The sequence below is a fragment of the Vipera ursinii genome (genome assembly GCF_947247035.1).
Source record: "Vipera ursinii genome assembly, chromosome: 2".
Taxonomy (NCBI): domain Eukaryota; kingdom Metazoa; phylum Chordata; class Lepidosauria; order Squamata; family Viperidae; genus Vipera; species Vipera ursinii.
The window spans coordinates 107769177-107794686 of record NC_139513.1 but is presented as its reverse complement, the minus strand read 5'-3'; the positions used below and the strand labels follow the sequence as shown (position 1 = coordinate 107794686).

The 25510-nt window shown below is 42.3% G+C and overlaps 1 protein-coding gene across 1 annotated transcript; it reads left to right on the top strand.

Moving 5' to 3' along the window:
- LOC310633406 (transforming growth factor beta receptor type 3-like) lies at positions 1-24496 on the top strand (the record flags this gene model as incomplete). Its single annotated transcript, XM_083351112.1, has 15 exons — positions 1-237; positions 1559-1675; positions 4190-4358; positions 5304-5463; positions 5946-6087; positions 6525-6714; positions 9281-9522; positions 11119-11265; positions 12025-12342; positions 12811-12940; positions 13265-13333; positions 16210-16320; positions 21713-21757; positions 22338-22443; positions 23758-24496. 14 exons carry the CDS (start codon positions 1-3, stop codon positions 22421-22423), a joined length of 2163 nt encoding a protein of 720 aa, XP_083207238.1. The 3' UTR covers positions 22424-22443; positions 23758-24496.
- Between the last annotated feature and the right edge of the window lie 1014 nt (positions 24497-25510).

Here is a 25510-nt window from a genome sequence, read left to right as displayed (position 1 = left end):
ATGAAGAGAAACAGAGCGAAGGCAGCTTTGGCTCCAGAGGCACAATCTCTGTTTTGCTCTGCAGTTACCTGGCACCATCTCGCTTGTCTGCCTGAGTCTGCATCCACCTCCCATCCTATCCTGGGCTTCTGGGAGGTCTTGCGAAGAGGCAAAGGATGTACCAGCCAGGGACTCTCCTCCACGGGTCAGGAAGTGCATGTCATCAGCCTGCGCAAAGGAGGGCCTGTCAAAGCCCAGGTACAAGGCAATTGGAGGGGTTAAGGGGAGAAACCTGGCTAATGCTCTGCATGGTCTGGCTGCCTCTGACGCAGCTCCCACCTGGAAACTGCCATGCTGGCTTGGGCTGGGAGGAGTGCGATTCCCACAAAATCTGTCTTGGAATCTGATAAGAACTCAGATAAGCCCTACATAGCATGGGGTCCAGTGACTTGAGGGACTGTCTTAACCCCATCACATCAGCCTGTCCCATGTGGTCATGCAGGGAAGGTATGCTATGGACCCTTCAGTTAAAGAATTTCAGTTGGTGGGGTCCAGGAAGAGGGCCTTCTCTCCTGTTGCCCCGCCCTTGGAACATCCTCCCTCCCCCAGAGGTGAGGTGGTCCCCCTCTCTCCTGGTCTTTCGAAAGAGACTGCCAACTTGCGTGGGGCCTGCACAGCAGCAGGCCCTCCACCTGTCTTTTAAATTTTAACTGATTTTAATTATGTTTCCACCTGGCTCCTTTTACCAATGTACTGCATTTTTATATGATTTTTATTTTTCCCTGTGCTTTTAAACGGCCCATCTCCCAGAGTCACTCTGAGAGTGAGATGGGCGGTACCTAAAATTGATAAACAAATTTCTAGGAGCTAAATTCCAACTTAAAATAGAAAGTACAAAAAACATGCAATTACAGTCCTGCAAGTCTGGAAAATGAATTTCTCTCCTCTCATCAAGTTGTAATTTATGCAGTAAAACTTTTGAAGGGTGACTCTAATAATTAAAATTATTTGGTAGCTTATACATTATTTGTTTACAATGATATGAAGAAAGAAAAAAGGAAGACCTCATCAAATATGAATCAGCTTGGCAATTTGTTTGCTTGTTTGTTTAAATAATTTATATGCCCCTCCCATTTCCCAGCTGTTATTATGGGAAGCACACCAAGATTAAAACAATCATAACAGCATCAACTAATTATTCCCTGGTTAAACAGTAACTGCTGAAAGCAAAAAACATCCCCGCAAAACTCACCTAACTGCCAGGCCCAAATATCTGGAGGAAAAGCCAGGTCTTTAGAGCCTTACAAAAATCTATCAGGTTAATCAGGGCATCCAGATTTCTGGACGGCTACTGTTCAACAAGGCAAACTATTAAACTAATTTTAATTACATTTGCCATACTTCAGATACCCTCAAGAATTCTAGACTATCTCTGTAGATCTTGTTCTTCCAAAATTGGAGATAAATATAAGTTTATCAGATGAAGGTATTCCAAGAACTGTTATATAAAGATACACAGAACGTAATCCAAAAAGAAGGTCTGTGGTGAAGAGATTTTATCTGTTTGACCCTGTTTCAGGTAACTCTTATGTGGGCTCCAGATCTTCTGAGCTGGGCCCCCATCTTTGTATTGCACTCCCAGCAGCCAGTGCAATGGATGTTGTCATCTTCTCCTGGAAAAAATTGGACCTTCCAGGTGAGAACAGAATTTGGACAGGAAATTCTACAGGACAAAGGTGGAGAATGTTACATTTGGAACCTCCGAAGAGGAGGTGACTTTTCCCTGAGCAAATTAAAGATGATGGACAAAACGTTAGCACGAAGAATAGATTGGTAGCAAATCAATTTTTAATAGTGCTTTAAAAACATATAAAATCCACCATCATCTATATTTGTTTGAGCTCCGAATCATCTTGTATAATAACTTATTGTTGTTCAACCATAGGGATGGGAGAACTGAGTCAGTGAGATAGCAATAGGATTTTCAGATGTGTGGCAAAAGGAGGGCCTCTTTTTTTTCCTCATGTCCTCCACCTAGCAGGAAGGCATAGCCTTAAATTCAAACATTATCCAGCTTTTTGAATATCTACAACAGGCATGTCCAACCTTTTGGTTTGCTAGGGCCACATTAAGTAAAGAGGAATTGTCTTGGGCTGCATATAAAATAGTTAAGGCATAGGTAAAAGGTAAAGGTTCCCCCGCACATGCGTGCTAGTCGTTTCCAAATCTAGGGGCCGGTGCTCATCTCCGTTTCAAAGCCGAAGAGCCAGCACTTGTCCGAGGACGTCTCCGTGGTCATGTGGCCAGCATGACTAGACGCCAAAGGCGCACGGAACGCTGTTACCTTCCCACCGTAGTGGTCCCTATTTTTCTACTTGCATTTTTAGGTGCTTTCAAACTGCTAGGTTGGCAGAAGCTGGGACAAGTAACAGGCACTCACTCTGTTACGCGGCACTTGGGATTCAACCCGCCAAACTGGCAACCTTCTGATCGACAGGCTCAGCGTCTTAACCCACTGAGCCACCGCGTCCTTCTAGTTAAGGTATAGGATGTAAAAATGCAAGTAGAAAGCATGTAAAAGCATGTAGAAATGCAGGTAGAAAAATAGGGACCACTACAGTGGGAAGGTAACAGCGTTCCGTGCACCTTTGGCGTCTAGTCATGCTGGCCACATGACCACGGAGATGTCCTCAGACAAGCGCTGGCTCTTCGGCTTTGAAATGGAGATGAGCACTGGCCCCTAGAGTTGGAAACGACTAGCACGCATGTGCGGGGGAACCTTTACCTTTAGTTAAGGCATATACATAACTAATTTCCTTTATTTTTTAATATTTGTTATTAAGATCTTGTGGGGTCGGGGGCCTGTTGGCTGCAGGCTGGACATGCCTGATCTACAAGATACTTCTTGAGCCTCCTAACCAGCTTTAGCACATTCCTGCAATTGAAAAATCAGAAGTCTTTCTGATGCTGGAAAAAAGTAATTTCATATACACGTAGTACCAGTGAAGGAGAATATTTGCAGCTCAGGGTTGAAATGAGGGGTCCTTGGTTCTCTCTGAGCTTGCTTGTTTTCTTGCAGACGTTTCATTAATTAGGTAACATCATCAGTGCTAGTAAGGAGTGCTGTTTGTTCTCGGTTTATATTCTCGTTTCTTGCCTGTCTGTGTGGGTGGGGGCGGTCTTAGGGATTTTTTGGTTGGGATGTTTATACTGTTTTCAAGAAACTGCCAAAGAGCCATTAGTAAAAAGCCCAACCAAAGAATCCCTAAGAACACCCCCACCCACACAGACAGACAAGATACCAGAATATAAAGCGAGAGCAAACAGCACTCCTTACTAGCACTGATGATGTTACCTAATTAGGGCAATGAAACGTCTGCAAGAAAACAAACAAGCTCAGAGAGAACCAAGGACCCCTCATATACAAGTAGACCTGAGTACTATTTTTTTTGCAATTTTTCACTGTAACCTTTGTCACAGATGTCAAAAAAGCTAAACAGTGTATCCCCCCTTTGCCCGCCCCCCTTTGCCCTCTCTGTTTGTCTGTACCCTCCTTTGTCTGTTCATGTTCTGAACCAGCCCTCTTCTGGCCTTGTAGTAAGGCAAACCCCTATTCAGATAGAAGAGACTGGAGAGCGTCCAAGGCTAAAAGGCGTCTGCCAAGATTTATTACTCAATTAACAAGAAACAAAAACACTAGAGCTTGACTCCTCAAGCGAAAGAGTTGCTTTCAGCAACCAGCCCCTCCCCAAACACTCCTTTTATTGAGAGCTCAGGGCGTGGTCTCCCTGTGCCTCCTCCCGAGGAGTCCCACAGCCTTTCTTTGTTTGTTCCTGCTCGACTGCCTCCTGCGTCGGGCGTCCTTGAACAGGGCCAGCTGTGGGTCATCATCCTCCGCACTATCGGGCTCACGCAGCTGAGAAGAGGTCCCCGGCTGAGGGCTCTGCAAAGCCTCCAAACCATCATCAGCCGGTTCGTCTCCCTCCTCCCCCTCATCTGAGTCATCCGATACATCGGAGCCGGCTGTCGGACCCACAGGCTGGCCCTGAGTCACAACAGTTCAGATATCTAATAACCCTAGGTTTGAGTGGGCCTGTACATGTAGCTCTTGTCACTATCTCCCAGATTAAAGTAAAAATGAGATATGCTTGAGGGAATCAAAATAATTTAAGGCCAAGATTTTTTCCCCTTATCTTTCCCTTGTCTCCAGGTCTCTCTGGGCTCCAGCATCTCAGCCCCTCAGCAGGTGGCATTTGCAGAGACCGACTTCCCAGATACTGCGAGAGGCCTGCTTAAGTGGGCACGCAGGAAACATGGAGGGGTGACTTCATTGGCTGAGTATCGTGGAGTCAATACAATCTACACACGCCTGGGGCCTGGTATGGGCCACACGGAAGCAGAACTGTCCTCAGAATTTCATGCTGTTTCTATGGGAATGTGGGATGTACTCTGTAGGGTCTTCATGCAGGAGGTAGAAGATGTGGGGTTTAGCAGTGTAACAGAGTAGCCGTGAAATGGGTGTGAACAGATTCTTTGTGTATGGAGGGGGAGGTAGAAAGGAGCCTTTGAGTTTAGACCTAAAAAGAAGGGCTTCAGGAAGGAGGAAAACCAGACTTCTAACATGAATAAGATGCAATTATGAATCAATATAGGGACGCGGTGGCTCAGTGGGTTAGGATGCTGAGCTCGTCAATCAGAAGGTTGGCAGTTTGGCGGGTCAAATCCCGAGTGCCGCATAAAAGAGTGAGTGCCTGTTACTCGTCCCAGCTTCTGCCAACCTAGCAGTTCAAAAGCACATAAAAACAGGGACCACTACGGTGGGAAGGTAACAGCGTTCTGTGCGCCTTTGGTGTATAGTCATGCTGGCCACATGACCACGGAGATGTCCTCGGACAAGCGCTGGCTCTTCGGCTTTGAAACAGAGATGAGCACCGGCCCCTAGAGTCGGAAACGACTAGCACGCATGTGCGGGGGAACCTTTACCTTTACCTTTATGAATCAATAATAGTGTTAAATGAACAATGATTGAATTAAATGAATTAGTAAATGAATAATTATGCTAAAAAATATACAGGTTACAATTTAGGTGGATCCTATCAGACATACAGTAGAGGTTGAATGTCAGTGAAATAAAGACAGGGACCTATGTGAACTCAACAATGACAAGAGAAAACCCATTGCCAACCAAAAAAGTGGAGTTGCACTGTAAGGTCTTTGAGGTTAAATTAGCGGATGCAACCCAAGCTTTTTTTCCTTAGTAAGACCCTACACCTCAGCGGTTATACACATTCTTAATTCTCTTCTTCTCTTCCTTCCCTCAATAGGTGGGGCTGCCCAGGCAACTTGCAAATTGCGTAGGAATTTCCTAACTCCCAAGCACTTTGCCTCCGAACGCCAACTGCAGCCACTGAGGATTTGCCAGAATCCTGACCCTCCTCAAGATCTTGAAGTTCACATCATCCTTTCCAAAGGGGTTGCCCCCAGGTATGCACTCGCACCTTGCCCAGGGGGTCCAGGGTTGATGTGTGGCTGGAAATAACACAGCAAAGCCATTTATATTTAGAAGACGCTGGACTATTATGAAAAGCTGACATTGTTCTTTGGAGTTGGGTGGGAAATGGAGCAGGAAGCAAAAAACAGGCAAAAGCTAAACTGCATCAAAATGGCTTATCTTGAAGTACCTGAGGATGAAATAAAAATCACAAATGACTTGCAAATATAATTCACTTTGGATGTGGTGGAAACCGTGTGTTGTTTGTGTGTCTGTGTGTGTGTGTGTGTGTGTGTGTGTGTGTGTGTGTGTGTGTGTGTGAGAGAGAGAGAGAGAGAGAGAGAGAGAGAGAGAGAGAGAGAGAGAGAGATTTTCAAGGATTCCTAGCAATTCATGGAAGCACAGACCTGATTCCATAATTTTTAGCCTGATGGTCTGATAATAAAGGTGTGGATGGCAGTCTGCTCTCTTCCAGGCCCCGGCTGGCCCATCTGACTGTGGAGCTTCATGCGGTTGGAAGATCTCCAAGCCAGGGGCTCCTCTTGATCCTGAAGAGTGAAAGAGATGCCCAATGGATGGTTCGTGTCCACTGTTTCACTGGACAGCTGCATGTACTGGTACGGGCAAGATCTGCTGCAGCACACTTTAGGCTTCCCTAGTGCTCTCTTTTCAGCAAAAGTGCTCTTGGTAGATTGGTATTGACACTGTTTGTCTTCTCGTGTGCAAAATGTAACTACAAATATTTGCAGAATCAGGCAGTCTCACCCACTATCTTCTGTAAGCTGGTATGTACCATTGTTCTCCCTGGGATCAAACAGTACTTCCTTGGCTGGATGTCACTCCGGGTTTGGTAAAGTGGGTCAAGCTTCCTGGCTGTGCCCCTGTTCCCAGCAGGAGCTATTCCTTATTGCTGAAAGGCTGGAGTTGCTTTTCTGCCTCGCAGCCTTTATAAGCACTACAGTTACTGTTTGATTTCCCCAGCCCGCCTCCCCTTTGAGCTGACTGTTGCTCTTCAGTGCTGTGAACTTGTCCATCTGGACTGTTTTCATTCCAGGCTTCACATAACGTCACAGTCAGCAACCCCCAAAAGAAGCAGCCTCTCACTGTGATTCAGCAGACGCTTCCTGAGCTGGCTAATGCTAAAGATCCTTTACAATATGCAGCAGAGCAGAAGCTACCAGCCTTCACTTCTTATACTGAAGCCGAGCGGGTGAACAGATTTCTTCTGATTGTTGGACTGAATGGTAGGTAGTTGCTGAAGGGGTTAAGGTGGAGAAAGCATTCACCAAAGACCAATAAAGGAGAATATTTGCGGCTCAGGACTGACATGAAGGGTCCTTGGTGCTCTCTGAGCTTGCTTGTTTTCTTGCAGACGTTTCATTAGCCCAACTAGGTATGTTTATGTTTATTGGACTTATATACCGCCCTTCTCCCGTAGGACTCAGGGCGGTTCACAAGGAATTTAAAATAACAGTACAACAATACAATTACAAAAGTTAAGAACAATTAAAATTAATTAAATTTAGTCCTTGAATAAAATAAAACCCCTGTTAAACTCCAATTAAAACCCAATTAAAATAAAATTACAATTAAAATTCTCAGTCCTGGCCGGAAAGCTCAAAGAGCCAGGTCTTCAGGTCCCGGTGGAATGAACGAAGGTCAGGGGCAGTCCTGAGCTCTACGGGCAGCTGGTTCCAAAGGGCAGGCGCACCCACAGAGAAGGCCCTCCCCCTGGGTGTTACCCGCTGGCAATCTTTTGCCGGCGGTACCCTGAGAAGGCCCTCCCTGTGGGAGCGCACAGAACGAAGGGAGCTTGATGCCGGCAGCAGGTGTTCCCTAAAATATCCTGGACCCAAGCCATTTAGGGCTTTATAGGTCATCACCAGCACCTTGAATCTCACCCGGAGGGCAACCGGAAGCCAATGCAGCTCGTGGAGCAGAGGTGTTACATGGGAGTATCGGGAAACCCCCATCACAACTCGCATGCGGTAACATCATCAGTGCTATTTAAGGATTGCAGTACAGCAAGTTGCACTCCTTACTAGCACTGATGATATTACCTCCTTCGTGTAATGAAACATCTGCAAGAAAACAAGCAAGCTCAGAGAGCACCAAGGACACCTCATTCACCAAAGAGTTTGGAAACATGCCAGCAATGATCATGAGGGACAGGGCCACCATTGTTATACTTCTATCCTGGAAATTCATCTTGCAATACCTTCTGCATTCCAGTCTTAATTCTTTCTGCAAAAAGACTATTGCTACCCTATCTTCCTGCACTGAGACGACAAGAAAGAGGTAGATTTTCCACGTAGTAAACCAGGAGACAAGACTGACTTGAAAGCACTCCCCCCCCAAATATTACAATTTCTTGGATTTTTGAAGTATCATATCTTCCTGTCATAAGTATTTTTAAACAATTGACTATGACTAATAGTTTATTCAGACTTTTTGATATAACCGAATCTCTTCTGACAGGCCACACTGTATGGTGAATATACTGTACCCAGTATGGAGTAGGGATTAAACTAAGACCAAGGAGACAGATGTTGAAGCCTACTGTCATCTGTGTGAGATGATGAAAATTATTATTTGATCTTTTCCCTGCCTTTTAAAATGTACAACTCAAGGCAGAGAACTTGTTAAAAATATTTTAAAGCAATGTATCGCAGATTGTCAATGAGCTCAAAAAATGTGATCACACATGGCTCAGATTTTATTTGATATTAATATATTACATTATTTAATAATAATATTTTTTAAAAAATTATAAAGATGAATCTTCTGATGCATCCTAGGCTGGCCAGCTACTTAAGAGACCTTCAATGCAAGGATTTTCTCAGCCAATCTCTTCAAATGCCTAACTTTAGATTTACAGTCCAAATGCTCAAAGGGCAACCAGCAAACCTGCAAAATATTTAAGAGCACAAAAGATGGGCTTAACATCCCATTAAATGGAAGAGAGAGTGAGAAATTATTTTTAAAAATTATGCAGCTGAATATCCATGATTTATAAAGGAGTTTCTTTGGAAAAGATGGGGAGAGAGAAAATGCAAGGAAAACAATTGTTGCACTCCGATTTGCATAACGATTTAAAAAGCCCATCCAACTAAGCTAAAAAGTTGGTTGTTATTTGTTTTTCATATCACATGCAGAAATCTTGGCAGGAAGATCCATTGGAAAATGGTATTAGTTTAACTAGCTGGATGGCCTCAAGTCAGGCTTCTCATATTTTGGAGAATTTGAAGCCAGTAAAAGGCATCCCTTTGGTGGAAATAGATTGGTATTTGGAACCATTGTGATTAAAATTTCAGTTTCTAATGCAGATTGCCTACTAATGCTGTAGTTAGCTTAGAAGATTAGAAAAGAACTTTTGGTAACTCTTCAAGTTCATGGTACTGGATCCATGGCTCTCTAGAGGGCGCTGCTAGAATGCCAAATAGAGTTTGCAGAATCATTACGGGTACTGTAGTGAGATGTAACATGACACATTATATTAACTTAGTTGTCCTGGCACTATGTACAGACAGCTCAGCCCTGCCCAGTAGATGAATGTGCCTCTACATTTTTGGCTGAGTGTATAAAGTATTTCATGACGTTCATGACTGAATGACAGTTTGAGTTTACTGTATAGAGATCATCCCACCTCTTTACTCCACTGAGCATACTGAGAGGATCATGTTGTACTGAAACTCAAACCTCTATGTCTTCAGTAATACATAAAAAGAGTTCACCTACGAACAAGGAGGAGTTGTCTGTAACGCAAAGAGTTGTGCTCTATTTCAGATTTGTCCTTTTTTCTCTTTGCAGAGGCCACACCTGCTCCTCCAGAGAATCGCGAGCTCTTTAGGCCCATGTTCTTGCCTGCCTCCAAACTTGCAGTTGAGAGACAGCACTTTCCAGAGGCTGTCACCAGAGGCTGGGAAAAGAAGCCGAAGGAAGAGGACAGTTCGGTTCTCTCTACCTTGCCCACAGCTGAAACAGAAAAAGTTGAATCTGATTTATGCTATGGGGTTCAAAAGCCCATGCAGGAAAAGAAGGCTATAAAGAAAGTAAGTAAACTAGATGAGATGGTTCCAGGCCTAGGGAGAGAATAGGTCTCCTAGAATAAGAGTTCATGTGGAAAAGTGGATGGGGCAGATCCTCATCTGCCAGCGGGAACACCATTTGTAAGAGATTGCACGAACATACGAAGCAGCTTCAAACAGTGATGCAACTGGCCAGCCAAGCATTTGTTGATAAGAATGGCTGAGCAGAATGAATAGACAGCTACTTACAGATAAAGTGTCAGGTCCTTGCTGAAACGAACCCATTCAACAACCAGGCACAAGACATTCTTACAGAATACATTAGTTTTTAGAGGTAAACCTGTAGACTTAGCATAGACTTCGGTACATTTACGATCTCAGTGCTAAAGAACACTTTACACGAAGTCTTTTAAGCCTTAGCTTGCATGCTTGGTGATTTTTCTGTTCCAACAATATTTCTCGCCCTGCTTTTCAATACCGGTTAAGCATATGGAGGTGGTTGACAGACCAAAACCATCTCCCCCCTCCCCCCCGGTACATCTTCTTTTCATTATAATTTGTATTTTTATTGTTATTAGAAATACCTATTGTTGTGGTTTTACTGCTTTTACTATATGTTGTAAGCCTTGTGGCAAGATGAGCAGCAAACGAATTGAATAAATAAATAAAATATGAGAGCCAAGGTTTCTCTTGGGTTTGTCACTCCGAGAGTCTTTTAAATGGAAGAATTGACCCAAAGGCCTTCTCCACCCCAGAATCTTACCATTTAGAGGCTGAGTTCCACTGATGGGTATCCTTTCATTAGCGTAACATACATGACATCAGATACAGTCCTAGGGCTCTTCCATATTGCTTACTTCCATTGCTGAATCCACCTTGAGATGACTTGAAAAATTGTTGTAAAGTTTTCAGTTTGTTCTTTAGCTTTGACCACAATACTAGCCAAGTGTTTGGTTTCAATGGTAGTTGGTGCCCCATTGCTGTCTACCCTTTGATGCTTTCTCCCTCTGTGCCAGGAAAACAAGCGCCAATCACTTTCCTTGTCCTAGGAGGCCCTTGAGGACTTGTTGCTTTCACTGATAGACCTTTTGTATGAGCCTCCTCCACTGACTCCATCAACAGGCATCTTCCTCTAATGATGGATGCTTGGCTATTCTCCCTGTTACTTGGGTTAGAATGGGAAACTGGCAGCTTTTTTTAATCAAAAAGGAAGGAAGGAAGGAAGGAAGGAAGGAAGGAAGGAAGGAAGGAAGGAAGGAAGGAAGGAAGGAAGGAAGCCAGGCACTGCTAATGGTCCACTGCTAAACTTGCTTTGGAAAAAGTTCCAGCATTTCATTGGTTTCCCCTTCAGACTTCAGTGTCTTCTCTGATGAGCGATGACTTGCCCTAACTGTTGGCATACCAGTGGCACAAACAGAAAGCAAATGGGCTGCTGCTTCAGTGTACTACTTATCTGAGATTTAGAAGAAAAACTTCATAAAGCATTGTGAAGTTCAGACTTTATGTGGGCAGAAATTGTGCAGTGGGTCTGTGACTCAGATATTTACAATTGCACTCTTGTGCCAGACATAAACCTCTTTCTTTCCTAAAGCTTCCCTTATCTTTTCTACTTCAATTCAGACATTTTCCTCAGAAGCCAAAAAGTCACAGAACCGCCCTTTTCAACATGGCGATATCCTGCTCAGCCTAGAAGTGTCCAGCTCTGAGGCTTTTGTCAAGCAACCAGGATTCTGTATCATCTCTGCCAACAGCCGGGTCTTTGTGGAAGTAATACTGATATTCAGTGTGAAAAAGTTGACTTCTGGTGCAAAGGCTGAAATTCAAAGTTCTTGTCCCTAAAATAGTGCGAGGCCATTTCACTTTCCCAAGTTGTGTCATTTCAGGAGTTGTGGCCAGGACTCCCAGCACCTCTCACCTTAACTAGGCCAGAGTCTGCCTATTTCTTTCTAAAGTACAAATTTAGATACTGCTTGAGGTGATGGGTTTAAAAGTCCTGCATAGCTAGAGGGCATCAGCTTTGGAGCCTTTTGCTCTTTTCCCAAAAAACTTGGGAAAGAAGATTTCAAAGACTGTATTAATTAGAGGCTCCTTCTAGGCTCTTTCAAGGATTGGTCACTAGAGTGAATATTCTTTTTTCTTTTTGGTAACAATTATGGAAGAAAAAGGGGGTTGAATTCATTTTTCAGGTTAGACTTCTCAGTTGGAAAGCCTTCAATAAATGGGCCTTTATTTTGCCAAAGATGGTTGTTACGATTGTCCAGTTGTTACAAGGAAATAGTATAAAGTGTAGTTGGCCAGACAGCATTTTTGAGAGAGTTTTTTTTAAGAAAAACAATTACAGCCTTGTTTATGATAATCATTGAGAAAAATCCAGATGATATGATTGCCTATATTTGAGCTTCAGCCCTTGCAGGTAGACACCCGCCCCCCCCGATGCTTTCTTTGATCCTTACTCCATTCTTTAAAGATCAAGCATTTGGGTTTGCTAACTCTATGGCAAGTTGTTGTTGTTGTTTTGTCTTCCAGGCAACGTTGCTCACATATCACTTCTGTCTTGGCTTCACCATCCAGCAATGCTTCATCTCTGCCTCTTCAGATTCTTCAGTGGTATCTTCATACCTGCTTATTCAGCATAGCTGTGCAACTGATTCCCATGTTACCCTGTTAGCGTCTGAATGGGCCGTTCAGGACCAGGTGTTGCCCCCAAGATACCGCCAACGGCAACGACTAAGTTTTGTGCTCCAGCCTCGCTCCAACGACTCCATTCATTTCTTACATTGCCGCCTGACTCTCTGCAGCAGGGAACAACATGACTCCGGAAAAACTAGTGGTTCAATCCCCAAGGTCTCTAGCCTTTTAGAGGAGGGAAATGAGCTTTTAACAGTTGTCCAGGAGCTCTGTGCAAACACTCACTTTCTGTCTCTGAAGCTGTCTTGACCTAAGATGTCTTAGGTTAGGTCAACCTACTCACCAAGCTTCAGGGTGACCCTTCGGATAGACAGGATATCAGACACTCATATTTCTTCCACATTTCTTGGAGGTTTTGTATGCAAATCAGGTGCTTGATCACTGAGGTATGGCATACATTTTGTCGAAAGTGTGGGAAAGTAGTGCTTAAGAACAACTGGGAACTTGGGGACAAGGCAAAAGGGAAGCTTCTTAATTTATCTGAAATGAGTTTCTGCACAGAACTGCTTAATGTAACCTATCTGGGAAATTAGATTAATGAACTTATTGAAAAAGATAGCTGTGTTTGGTTCAGATGTTTTCCCCTGGCAAAGAGATACTCTTTGAGACAGATTTTCGTTTCAGTGCCAGTTTGAAAACAAAGCCTGCAGGAGAGAAGAGCCAGCCAGTGGGGACTTCCAGCGTACCTTCACAAAGCCCATCATGGTAACCATGGAAACTCCACTCAGATCTGCTTCTCCTGGTCTGAAGCCAGGTAGGCACTTGGACGTTGGCTCTGGAGAACAACATCCCTAGCTCCAAAGAGATTCCAGGGCCTGCATTTGGGGAAGACAGTCCTCACAACCCCTTTTCAAGATATGAATAAAAATTTAGAGATATATGACACTTTTTTTGTGCAACTCCTCACACCGAATTACAGGCAACATCTTTTACTGATGACCTATTAGTTGCCTAAATTATCATATAGCAGTGATTAGGTGGGCCGAAATAACTCAAAAAATATGCAGTTATGGAAGCCATTTCCCGATTATGTTTTTATTAACCTCTCCTTCCTTGACTCTTACGTTCTTTGCCATAGATAATTCCTCAGCTAAGCAGCAAGGAAAAATGAAGGATGCAAGGAAGTTGCAGAAGGTACAGGTTCCGAGTGAGTATGTGCTGATGTCTTACTTCTTTAAGCATGTTTCCTGGGATTTGGAAAATAGTTCTGAATCTGAATTCCCTCTCCTCTTCTAGAAGAGATCCTAGGGCTCTTCCTGCAGTTCGCTTAAAGTGCTCTACTCCCATCTATGAACCAGCAGATAAGCCTTGCTGGTCCCATTGCTGGTCCCCATTGCATCTACTCATGGCTTGTGCAGCCAGAGGATAATGTATTTCCCGCACAAAGAAGGCCACCTTTTTCACAGTGCCACCAGCTGACAGGAAAAGCATTTGCCAATCAGAGTACTATCACAACTGGCAATTATTTTGAGAAATGGCTGTACGGCAGGTTTATCTATGTGCCAGAGCTTGCTTCTCTTTCATTTCCTGCCTCTCCCAGAGTGGGGATCAGCTGATTGGGATGAGGGGCTGTTTTATCTGCTGCGTCTCCTAGCCAGTCCTCAGGCCTAGATCAAGCAAACTAAAGACAGATGTAGAAAGTCAGTTATGCAAGCTAATTCTAACTCAACTCTATGTATTAGACTTATGACAGACTTATAGCTGTTGTTTGTTCTGCTATTGAACTTGGGTTTAGTGCTGTACCATGCATGGCTAGGGGTTGTGCTGTGAAGCAGCAGAGAAAGAGAACAATCTCTCTCACATATTTCATCTTACAGCTCTCCATCACTGTCGAGCATGTACAATTCAGGCAGATTCAGGTCTCTGAGCTGAGGATTAAGTATTAATTAAAAAAAGATACCAGACTTATCCTACCCCGTGGTTCACCAGATAGATCTATCAATAAGATGGCCAACCAAATTGGAGACTCTACCCATGATTGTCATGGGGTGTTTGCTGTTCACCGGGCAAAACTTTAATATCAGAACATCTAAGGATGACTTTAAGGGATGTGGTGGCTCAGTGGGTTAGGACGCTGAGCTTGTCGATCAGATGGTCAGCAGTTTGCCGTGTAACAGCGTGAGCGCCTGTTACTCGTCCCAGCTTCTGCCAACCTAGCAGTTCGAAAGCACGTAAAAATGCAAGTAGAAAAACAGGGACCACTACAGTGGGAAAGTAACAGCATTCTGTGTGCCTTTGGCATCTAGTCATGCCGGCCACATGACCACGGAGACGTCCTCGGACAAGCACTGGCTCTTCGGCTTTGAAACGGAGATGAGCACCGGCCCCTAGAGTTTCTTGCCCCTAGCAAGAAAAAGCAAGGGGGAGAGGGAGAAGTAGCGGCATAGCTGTATCATGGAAAGGCTCAAATATGGCCAGATCAATGACTCCTTCTACAATGTTTTTCTTCAAGGTATGCGTTTGGCTCTATTTCCATAGTAGTACAAAGAAGAAGAAGAAGGCTTCCATTTGTTTAACAATACAGTATGGTTCCAGTTACTTCTCCTTAGGGATTGGCAAAACTTACTGATTCAGGAGCAGACTGTACTGAATCTCCTCCTGATCACACTCTGGGTATCTCCTGTGACAGAATGTCCAAGGTTATCAAATTTGTTCTTGTCATGTTGACCCGAGTTGCATGAATCACACACATAAGCAGAGATGTGGAGTCTAAAAGACATTATTAGAAATTTAGTTATTGTTTGGGGGAGAGGTGAAAGACAAAGACTGACAAGAACATGGAAGTACTGTCCATTACAGGAGAAGTTATTATACATCTAGGTGACAGAAAACAGTGGAGTTCAAAGGACACTTCAAAGACTTCCAAAAAGACATTTGATGGTTGGGAAGGCAGTGGGAGGGAGGGTGAATTATGATCTTAAGATGCCAGAGAGAAGAAGAGAGTAGAGCATAACCAAAGATAAAGCAGATGACAACTCTTTATCTCTATAATGTTATCTATAAGGTCACCTCTTTAATGTTACAAGAAGGAGTTACCCAGGACAGGGAGGAAGAAGGGAATTGTTTAAGACCTGTCTAGCTATCTGAAAGGTAAAAGAACTCTTCACACAAGGTGGAAGGAAATAAATATAAACAAAATAATATTTATTAATGAGGGAGAAAATGAAAAGAAGGACTTAGAGATAAGCTGTGAATGAAATACAATAGCAATAGATTTATACTGCTTCATAGCACTCCCTGAGCTGTTTTGAGTCAGCATAATGCCCCCAACAAATTGGGCCCTCATTTTACCAACTCTGGAAGGATGGAAGGCTGAGTCAACCATGAGCCAGTCAAAATCAAACTCCTGTCTGAGTTAGCCTGCAATACTGTATTCAAATCACTCTGTCACTAGGGCTAATAATATTTAAGGAAAAAAACAGAATTGCAAAAATAACAGGAGCAACAGTAAAATAAAGAGATTTTTGAAATATAATTTCACTATAAAACAACACCTCTGGCAGTACCAAACAAATTAAGACCCCTATTTAATTTGTAAATAGCCTGTTAATAAAAGTAGCTGTTTGGCTGCTTGAATTGCATGCCATTTGTTGCCTGATTTGTTGCCATTCCAAAATGTCTCTTGGTATAGCATGCAGAGGAAAAAATCAGGCATTCCAAAGTTCTCCAGAACATACACAAATGGATTTTGTATACCCTCAATTATCATGCTGGAAATTATTAGCTGGCTTATAATTCTCTAATTCAAAATATATGCGTTATTCCCCAAATAACAGATCCCACAACTCTGAAATCTGTCCAACTTTGATCCACCGAGTTTGAAATGAGAAGATTCTTTTGCAAGAGTCAGAACAATCTTCCTCTTTGTTTCAAGAAATGAACTAAAATGAATGGGACCTTGATTTTAGGTTTTTTTTTCTTGCAATCTTTAATTTTGGGGACTTGCTTCATATTTTGCAATAGGTTTTATTGGGCAAACCAAACAAGACTTCTTAATTCCATGTATTTCCAACTTTTCTGCAGCTACTACTCCCCCAGTTCTGGAGCTCCCAGCTGTCACTGGCCTAGCCTTTTCAGCATTCATCATTGGCATCTTCCTCACTGGTGGCCTCTGGTTCATTCATTCCCAGACGCGTATGTAGAAGGACAGTTTTCAATGCTATTGCTAACATTATTCCATGTTCCTTCTGGCTGTTGCCAAAGTTTGTGACAAAAAATATCTCATCCCAGTACACCAAATGAAGGGCCTATTAGTTCAACCTGGTGTTTCCCAGAATGGTCAACCAGAGGACAATGAAGGCCCATTAAGTGTTAACTTTGTGAGCACTATTGCATCCGTACACCTCTGATGGGAACTTCCAGACAATAATTTTTATGAGCCAAATAGTATTATAACTACAGGAGACCTGTTGTCTAGTTTCTCCCCATAATTTTATACAACGCTATTATTTCTTTACAATTACCAGTGTTAAAAAGCCAGAAGATAAACTTTTCCCCTACAGAAATAGCTCCAGCTCTTGATAATTTGTGTGTGTGTGTATGTGTAATGCATTTATCAGAACTTTAGGCAGTAGTCTAAATGTAATTGCATTCTAGCTTTGTAGAAAAAAATAAATGAATCATAATATAGATTTCGTATTTTTTATGGCTACTGCCTATGAGTTTAGAACTGACATGACAGACTAGGAAAGGTGTCCTGGAATTGCAATAATCTTACATCCCTGATTATGAAGCTACTACATTTGTCTACTGGTGTAATCCTCAGTATCAATCTACATAAATTCCTCAGGAAGCTTTAATGAGACATATTTTCAAATGCTTTTTGAAAGTCTATCCATTGGATCACAAAGAATTGACTAAATTAAAATATTGTTAAATATAAAACATTTAAAATATTGTAAAACTATTTATATAAATCTAAGTAGGAATCTAATAATAGTTTTACTGTAATGTAGAAAAAGATAGTTTATTATAACCAGAGACCAGACAGCTTAAATGCTTATCAATACTAAACAATAAAATAATATCAACAATTACAGCAATGTCATTAAAGGATGCACCTGCTTCATATGTAACTATTCACATGCACAGCAACCTAACTGACAAGCAGTCAATTGGCAGTTTACAGAGATAGCTTAGATGTTACAGGCAGTCCTTGACTTAGGACCACAACTGAACCCAAAATGTATGTTGTTAAGCGAGGCAATTGAGCTTTGCCCCATTTTACGACTTTTCTTGCCACAGTTGTTAAGTGAATCACTGCAGGTAAGTTAGTAACACATTGGTAAGTGAATCTAGCTTCCCCAATGACTTTGCTTGTCAGCAGGTCACAAAAGCGATTATACCAGGACACTGCAGCTGTCATAAATATGCATCAGTTGCCATGGGATTCAGTGCTCTCTCATTTCCTGTGTAACAGCTATATGAAGCCATAGTCATCCGTTGGTTGGGCTGAAGCGTCATTAGTATGCTGATGATATCCAGCTATGTATAACTGGGCTGAGTGATGCCATGTGTGATGCAATGGCTGTTTGAATGATGCCATGGGGGTCTTCTCTTGGTGCTCTGGGATCTGGATGGGGAAAACAAGGCTTCAACTCAATCTTATGAGACCAAATGTTATGGGGTTCTAGGACCTCCAAGTTCTGGAGACCTTCTATCTTTTGTTCTAGAGAAAGTTGCACTTTCCCATATAGAGCCTGTGGCTATGTTAGGGGTCCTATTGGACTCATGGCTCTTCCTCAAATAGCAGGTTGCACTGAGACCAGAAGGCCTTTGTAAAGCTTTGGGTGATGTGCCAATTGCACCTGTTCTTGATTGGAAGGCCCTGTTCACAGTCACTCATGTCTTTGTCACCTCCCGTTTGGATTACTGAAATGGGTTCTACATGGGGGTACCCTTGAGGAGTATTCCAGAAGCTTCAGTTGGAGCACTGTAAGGCAGGAGGGTTATGCTGTGGGTTCCATCTTCAAAGGAGCTCCATCTGTCAGGACCCAGGCAGTGGGCTTTTTCTGCTGTGGCCCCCATCTCCTGGAACATCACCCCCCCCCCGAGGTGAGTAGCCCCATCTCTGTTAGCTTTCCAGAAGTCCCTTTTTTTCACTAGCCTTGGGAATCTCAGGGAGAGCCTGAAGCGGTTGTATGAGACTGAGTGTAGTTTGTTCTCTCACTTTCTAAGGTTTTATCTATTTATTTCAGTTTTAACTGATTTTTAGGTTGCTAGGGAGTTTTTAACTATTGTGGTTTATGCTGCCCAAAGTCGTATGTTTGTGAAATGGGTAGCTATGTGCAAGTAGTCCTCAACTTATGATTGTAAATGGAGCTTGCCTGTTATGGTTATAGGTTGTACTGGTTGTTAAGTAAGGCACTGTGATTGCCTCACTTAGCAACCACAATTTCTACTCTCCCTATTGTGATCTTTAGGGGACTGCGAAAGTTGTTAAACGGAGCATGGGAGGCCTTGGGTGGAGGAGGCCCTGGGAGGCCTAAAGCAGGCCGAGACTCATATTGTAGCACCTTTCTACCTCACACCTGGCCTGCCATGGGCCTCCCCCACCCTGAGGCACCCCATTTCCATTTCCTGCCCTGCTGGGTCCCTACAGGCAATGCTCCCACCCTGCTGGGTCCCACACCCTCCCCGCTTAGTTCCCTTCTCTGTGAATCTCCTTCATGATTGGATCCACCATGTGGCCTTCCTACACAGAGGCTGCTTGGTGCCATCCTGGTAGTGACTGTCATTTTGGTAGTGGCTGCAATGAATTGTGGCTGGTTCCAAAACAGAGCCTGCTTCTGGGATGGCACTATGCAGCCTCTGTACTGTAGATGTATTAAATAAATACAAATTTATTTTTAATCATATCTATTGCAAATCTATCAGGACCGAGTATGCAAAGTTGAAAATTAAAAGTTCAGATTGTGATTTTATGGGGGTCCCTGAATTTCCTCCAGAAAATCTCAACACAGAGACTTCCAAAAGGACCAAATTCTGTGATTTTGTGAGAGGAGGTGCAATTTCATACATTTACTATTCCATAAGAAATTTCAGATGGATAGCATCTGAATTGGGGACTTATTTTTCAATTTGTCAATAACCTCTACAATGCTATAGCAAGACTTATATATCACCCCATAGCAGTTTAAAGCACTCTCCGGGCAGTTTACAATGTCAGCCTCTTGCCACCAACAATCTGGATCCTCATTTTACCAACCTTGGAAGGATGGAAGATCTTGAGCCTGTCAAGATCGAACTCCTGACTGTGGGCACAGTTAGCTTGCAATAATACTGCATTCTAGCCATTCTGCCACCAGGGCTCATTGTTATCTCCTGTGAGAACTATTTGCCTTCCCGAAAAATATAACCTCAGTCACAAATTGCTGTTCAAAGTCTTCTGCATTGAAAATAAATGAGAACTATCATCTGCCTTGAAATTTTCTATTGCAAGTATATTAACCTCTGTCAGCTGATGTTCCAATCTGGTACTTCAATGTCTTTCTTTTAACGCATTCAAGTAATATTTATTGTTAAGTCTTGGTGTTATTAACAATAAGCTTTCAAAAAATCATTTTCAGAAACTGTTATTTTCTTGCATGATTCTCCTCCTTCTTTTCTTTCTACTCATAAACCCTGCCCCCCAATAAATTTGTGTCCATTTTGGTAATCATTTAAATAAATATCTATTTTCAAAAATAAGCTTTCCCCCCCACCCACAAAAGTCTCCTTAACATTGCTTGATAACTATGCTGTATTGACCTATGTTGGGACTATATATATAACAATATGGCAATAAGCAGTTTGGTGTAGTGGTGAAGGTGTTGGTCTAGAAACCAGAAGGCTGTTGAGTACTAGTCAAGGAGAGAAGCAACCTAGAACTAAGGAGAAACTTCCTGACAGTTAGAACAATTAACCAGTGGAACAACCTGCCTCCAGAAGTGGTGAATGCTCCAACACTGGACGTTTTTAAGAAGAGACTGGACAGCCATTTGCCTGAAATGGTATAGGGTTTCCTGCCTGAGCAGGGGGTTGGACTAGATGACCTCCAAGGTCCCTTCCAACTACTACTACTACTACTACTACTACTACTACTACTACTTATTATTATTATTATTATTATTATTATTATTATTATTATTATTATTATTATTATTATTATTATTATTATTCCTTCCTGAGGCATGAAAGCCAGCAGGGTGACTTTGGGCCAGTCACTCTCTCAGCCCAATCCACCTCACACAATTGTTGTAGGGGAAAAAAGAAGGTGGGAGAATTATGTATGCTGCTTTGAATTGTATAAAATAAATGTGGGCTATTTAACAGAATTTAACAGAATGACAGAGTTGGAAGGGACCTTGGAGGTCTTCGAATCCAACATCTAGGCAGGAATCCCTATACCATCTGAGACAAATGGTTGTCCAGTTTCTTCATAAAAACTTCCAGCGTTGGAGCATTCACAACTTCTGGAATATATAAATCTGATAATTTTAACTGAATTTCCATTATCATGGAATTGAACTTCCCCCTTCTCCCCCCCCCCCAACCAACCCTTCCGGAAAGATTTAAACCTCTTAAATTTCCCATCACTTTGTCTTTCTTACAGAGGCTGTACAATTATTGTACATGATGTTTTAACAAGGCCTCAGACTCAACACAGAAAGTGGGGAAAAACTGGAAAGAAACCAAATTATGTACTTAGGCTTAAGTATAGTAATGAATTAAGGTGTTTAAATGGACAACAAATAATTGCAGTTTTATTAATGGAAAGATCAGGGAAAGGGAACATGGTGTTTAGGTGAAGATCTATAGTTAAAATTACTCAGCCTTCTGGTTCTGCCACATTGCACTTTTTCTCTTACAAGAAATGGCTTGCAGTATAATGTTACTTAAGGGACGCGGTGGCTCAGTGGGTTAGGACGCTGAGCTTGTCGATCAGATGGTCGGCAGTTTGGTATGTCGAATCCCGAGTGCTGCGTAACAGAGTGGGCACCTGTTACTCGTCCCAGCTTCTGCCAACCTAGCAGTTCGAAAGCATGTAAAAATGCAAGTAGAAAAATAGGGACCACTACGGTGGGAAGGTAGCAGTGTTCTGTGCGCCTTTGGCGTCTAGTCATGCCGGCCACATGACCACAGAGACATCCTCGGACAAGTGCTGGCTCTTCGGCTTTAAAACAGAGATGAGCACCGGCCCCTAGAGTCGGAAACGACTAGCACGCGTGTGCAGGGGAACCTTTACCTTTACTTTTATAATGTTACTTATAATAGGCAGACAAGATGTACAATGCTTTCTGTGCATAAGTGTAATTTACAAATCCAGTTCTCACCATGAAAAAAGGCAACTTAAATGACACAAAACAGAGGTCAGAAAGTGGAGTTAAATCCATGGCATACCGAAATCCATGGCCTTTTTCTTTCTTCAAATTGTTTGTCAGATACTGTATATCCTTTACCGTGCTTTTTTTTGTTTTGCTTTGGAAATAAAATTAGTTCTAAAAATTAAAAGTTTCATATGTTACCTCTATCCTTGAATTCTTAGGTAAGATGGCTGACAGAAAGAAGGCCCAACTTGCAAATGAGAAAGGTAAGGTAGTCAGCCTTGGTAACTATTTTTTGGTACTTGATTCCTAGCTTCGAAAAACAATTCAGCTCTGCAGGTGAATAAAGCAATGTAGTCAATTTTATTGGCTTTATAATTTTTCTAGAGTGTTTTCCCCAAAGTATTATGGGAGTTGCAATTCAGTAAGGATGCACAGTTCCCTTGGCTCCTCTCCCCTCACACCAAAGTTGGTCTTCTTCACTCTTCCACGGGTATCCCTAGTTTGGCTTGAACACCCTAAAATGCAGTTTTCTCTACCCAAGTGCTCTTCAAATATTTCAGTGAATGACTTTGTGCAAAAGCTCCTGTTCACTGCTTCTGAGCCAAATCGGGACTGTTGTACATTTCAGCTAGTTTTGTTTGACCTCATACGTAACAGTAAGAAGCAGGAATTACACATAGATGCTCATAAATAAACCTAGAACAAATAGTAGAAGGCAAGTTTGCCCATTTGTGGAAGAAGCAATAATTCTACACTGAGAGCAAGCAAGCAAGCAAGCAGGACTGGCGGCTGGAGAAAGAAAAAGGATGACGTATTTATATTCTATTGCATTTCACCTACCAGCTCCGGAAGAAACAGCTGCTTCCACTACTTTGGATATTTCCTCAGCTTTGAATGTAACCAGCCCTGCAGATAGTTTCCTGCCCTAGAAGCCTCTCCTGAGACACAGGTAGCTGAATTTGTGAATGTTTGTGGGAAAATATGACCGGGATACAGTGGTGACAAAAGCAATGAGGGCCAACTCTGTCAGATGATACATATGTAGAATTATCTTTAATTCTCAATGAAATATTACTTATTCCACGGATTTGGTTGAGAATGAAGAACTCTTGTGTCAGTGTTAGATTGACAATGAAGTAACTCACAAGTGACTGGTCCTGTAGCAGCTGCAGCCATCTACTTTTCATTGCCTGGAACTTTATAAAAAATTTGGGGGAGTGCCAGGACAATCTAGTGCAGGGGTAGGCAACCTTGGCTCTTTTATGACTCATGGACTTCAACTCCCAGAATTCCTGAGTCAGAAGCTGACTCAGGAATTCTGGGAGTTGAAGTCCATGAGTCATAAAAGAGCCAAGGTTGCCTACCCCTGATCTAGTGTTTTCAAACTGTATGGCTAGTTTAGCATCCTAGATTCAATTTCCCATGCCTCTGAACTAAAATGGGCAGCCCTGTGCAAGACTAACCATGCACTAGGTACAATCCCTTTAATTGGAGGTAAAGGTAAAGGTTCCCCCGCACATGCGTGCTAGTCGTTTCCAACTCTAGGGGCCGGTGCTCATCTCCGTTTCAAAGCCGAAGAGCCAGCACTTGTCCGAGGACGTCTCCGTGGTCATGTGGCTGGCATGACTAGACGCCAAATGTGCACGGAACACTGTTACCTTCCCACCATAGTGGTCCCTATTTTTCTACTTGCATTTTTACATGCTTTCAAACTGCTAGGTTGGCAGAAGCTGGGACGAGTAACAGGTGCTCACTCTGTTACGCGGCACTCGGGATTCGACCCGCCAAACTGCCGACCATCTGATCGACAAGCTCAGCGTCCTAACCCACTGAGCCACCGCGTCTCTCTTTAATTGGAACAGAACTGCAACTGCTAAGACATATTGTATGTTGTTTTTGTAGCTGCTTTATTGTACATAGGTCTAAAAAATAGTGAACACAGCTGGTGAACATAGAGGAACGTGTACTACAAACACTGCTTCTATCTGTTGCAAAATGCAGTCCTACCACAGTCTGTGAAAGATTATGGCTAAAGAAACAGTGGGAAATTAAGGTTGTTTAGTATGTTAACCTGGAAAGAGATGGTAAGGAGCTGTGTAACAGCTGTAAAATTTATCCCAGATTTAGTTGTATAAAATTGTTACTTTTGTGTTACTGGGCTAAAGGAGCTGCAAAAAACTGCAGAGGAGAACATGAGAACCATTACAGTGCTTCGAAGAACAGAAACCATTTTCCTATCCATGTTTTTTTTAATCTCTTACAGATTCTGGGGTGAATTTGCAAGCTTCTATAAACCTACTAGCATTTTCCCTCTATTACAACTGGAAGCTTCAGTGTCTTTTTACGGTGCTTGAATTGGTGCTTGATGCTCTAGCTTTAATAAGTAAATGAGCAGCAGAAAGGTTTTTCCTTATGAAACAAGGTGGAAGACTAGAAAGCTGTCTCTTCACTGGAGGGCACCTCCTGTGTCTTACTGGGCCATCAACAAAAGGAACTGTCCTGCTTGAGTCTGTACTCAAATATCTACATTCCTACTGCGTCGGATGTGCTGCTGTTGTTATACTTGGGGAAGTTGTCAATTAAAGACATTGGGAGATAAGGAAACATTTAATAATTCCTACTGGGTGTCATCTGGCTGTGTTTTCCTGTCCCATAGTTGTAATACTTTGTAGCTGATATATTTACATGACATGCCCTATCCAACAAATAAAGTAATTTAGATCTTAACATATTGATTCACTAACCAAGTGTGCTAAGAAAAGGCTGAATTTCCACACTATGTTAAAGTACTGCTTACCCATAATCACAGCCCAGAACCTTGTACCATTTCTTTATTAAATTATATTATAAAATATAACTATGTATTATGTATTTATAATATATATTATAACACAACTATATTATCAAATATAAACTAAACCAGCTCCAAAAGGTTTTAAGGAAGTACAGTAAGTAGCAAAAACTTCAAAATTAGAAAATGCTGAGATTTATTTTTGTCATAAAAAGGGAATTTTGTTAATGATAATGCAAATGATATAATTTCCTGTTAAACTAAGCAGACTAGCAAAGAAAGCAGTATGACTCTTTCAGTAGCAGCAGCAGCAGCATTCAGCTTTATAATGCTATTGTTTTGAAACACTACTCATTTGATCAACATACAGTATGCTTTACTTGCAAACTCTTTAATATAGGTAGTTGTTGTCTTGTGAACATAGTTGGCACCAGAATTGCCATTGCTAAGCAAGGTGATTGTTAAGTGACTTATATTTTTGCCGCTATTGTTAGGCAAATCATTGCAATTGTTAAGGGAAGGGCATGTTCTTTAAGCAAATTTGTTTCCCCCATTGACTTTGCTTGTTGGAAGTTGGCTGGGAAGTTTGCAAATGGCAACCAGCATGTATTTACAATGGTTGAAATATCCTGGGGTCACATGTTTGCCAAGTGCCCAAAATTCTGAGCATATGACTATGGGGATGCTGAAACAGTCCTAAGTGTGAGGTCCAGTTGTCTCTTTGTTTCAGTGTCATTGTAACTTCGGCCACTAAATGAAGGCTTATAAGTTGAGGAATACTTCTTTCTATGGATGTTTGTTTATTCATTTATACTGCACCTTTATTATTTTTACATACAACTCAAGGCGGCGAACACATACAACACACCTTTGTCCTCTTATTTTTCCAGCACAAGCCCTGTGTGGTGAGTTGGGATGAGAGAGAATGACTGGCCCAAACTGCATTTGTTAACAACTTCTAATTAACCTTCATTATTGGCCCAAATCTCGAGAGAAAAGATAAACTGGGCTCATACTTCAATGTATACCCAAACGATAACATGGCATTGTAGAAAAAATTGTACTTAAGGCACCCGGAAGCTCCAACTGGTACAGAATGCAGCCGCGAGAGTTGTGTTGGGAGTCTCCCGATACTCCCACGTTACACCTCTGCTCCGTGAGCTGCATTGGTTACCAGTTGCCTTCCGGGTGAGATTCAAGGTACTAGTAATGGTATTCAAAGCCC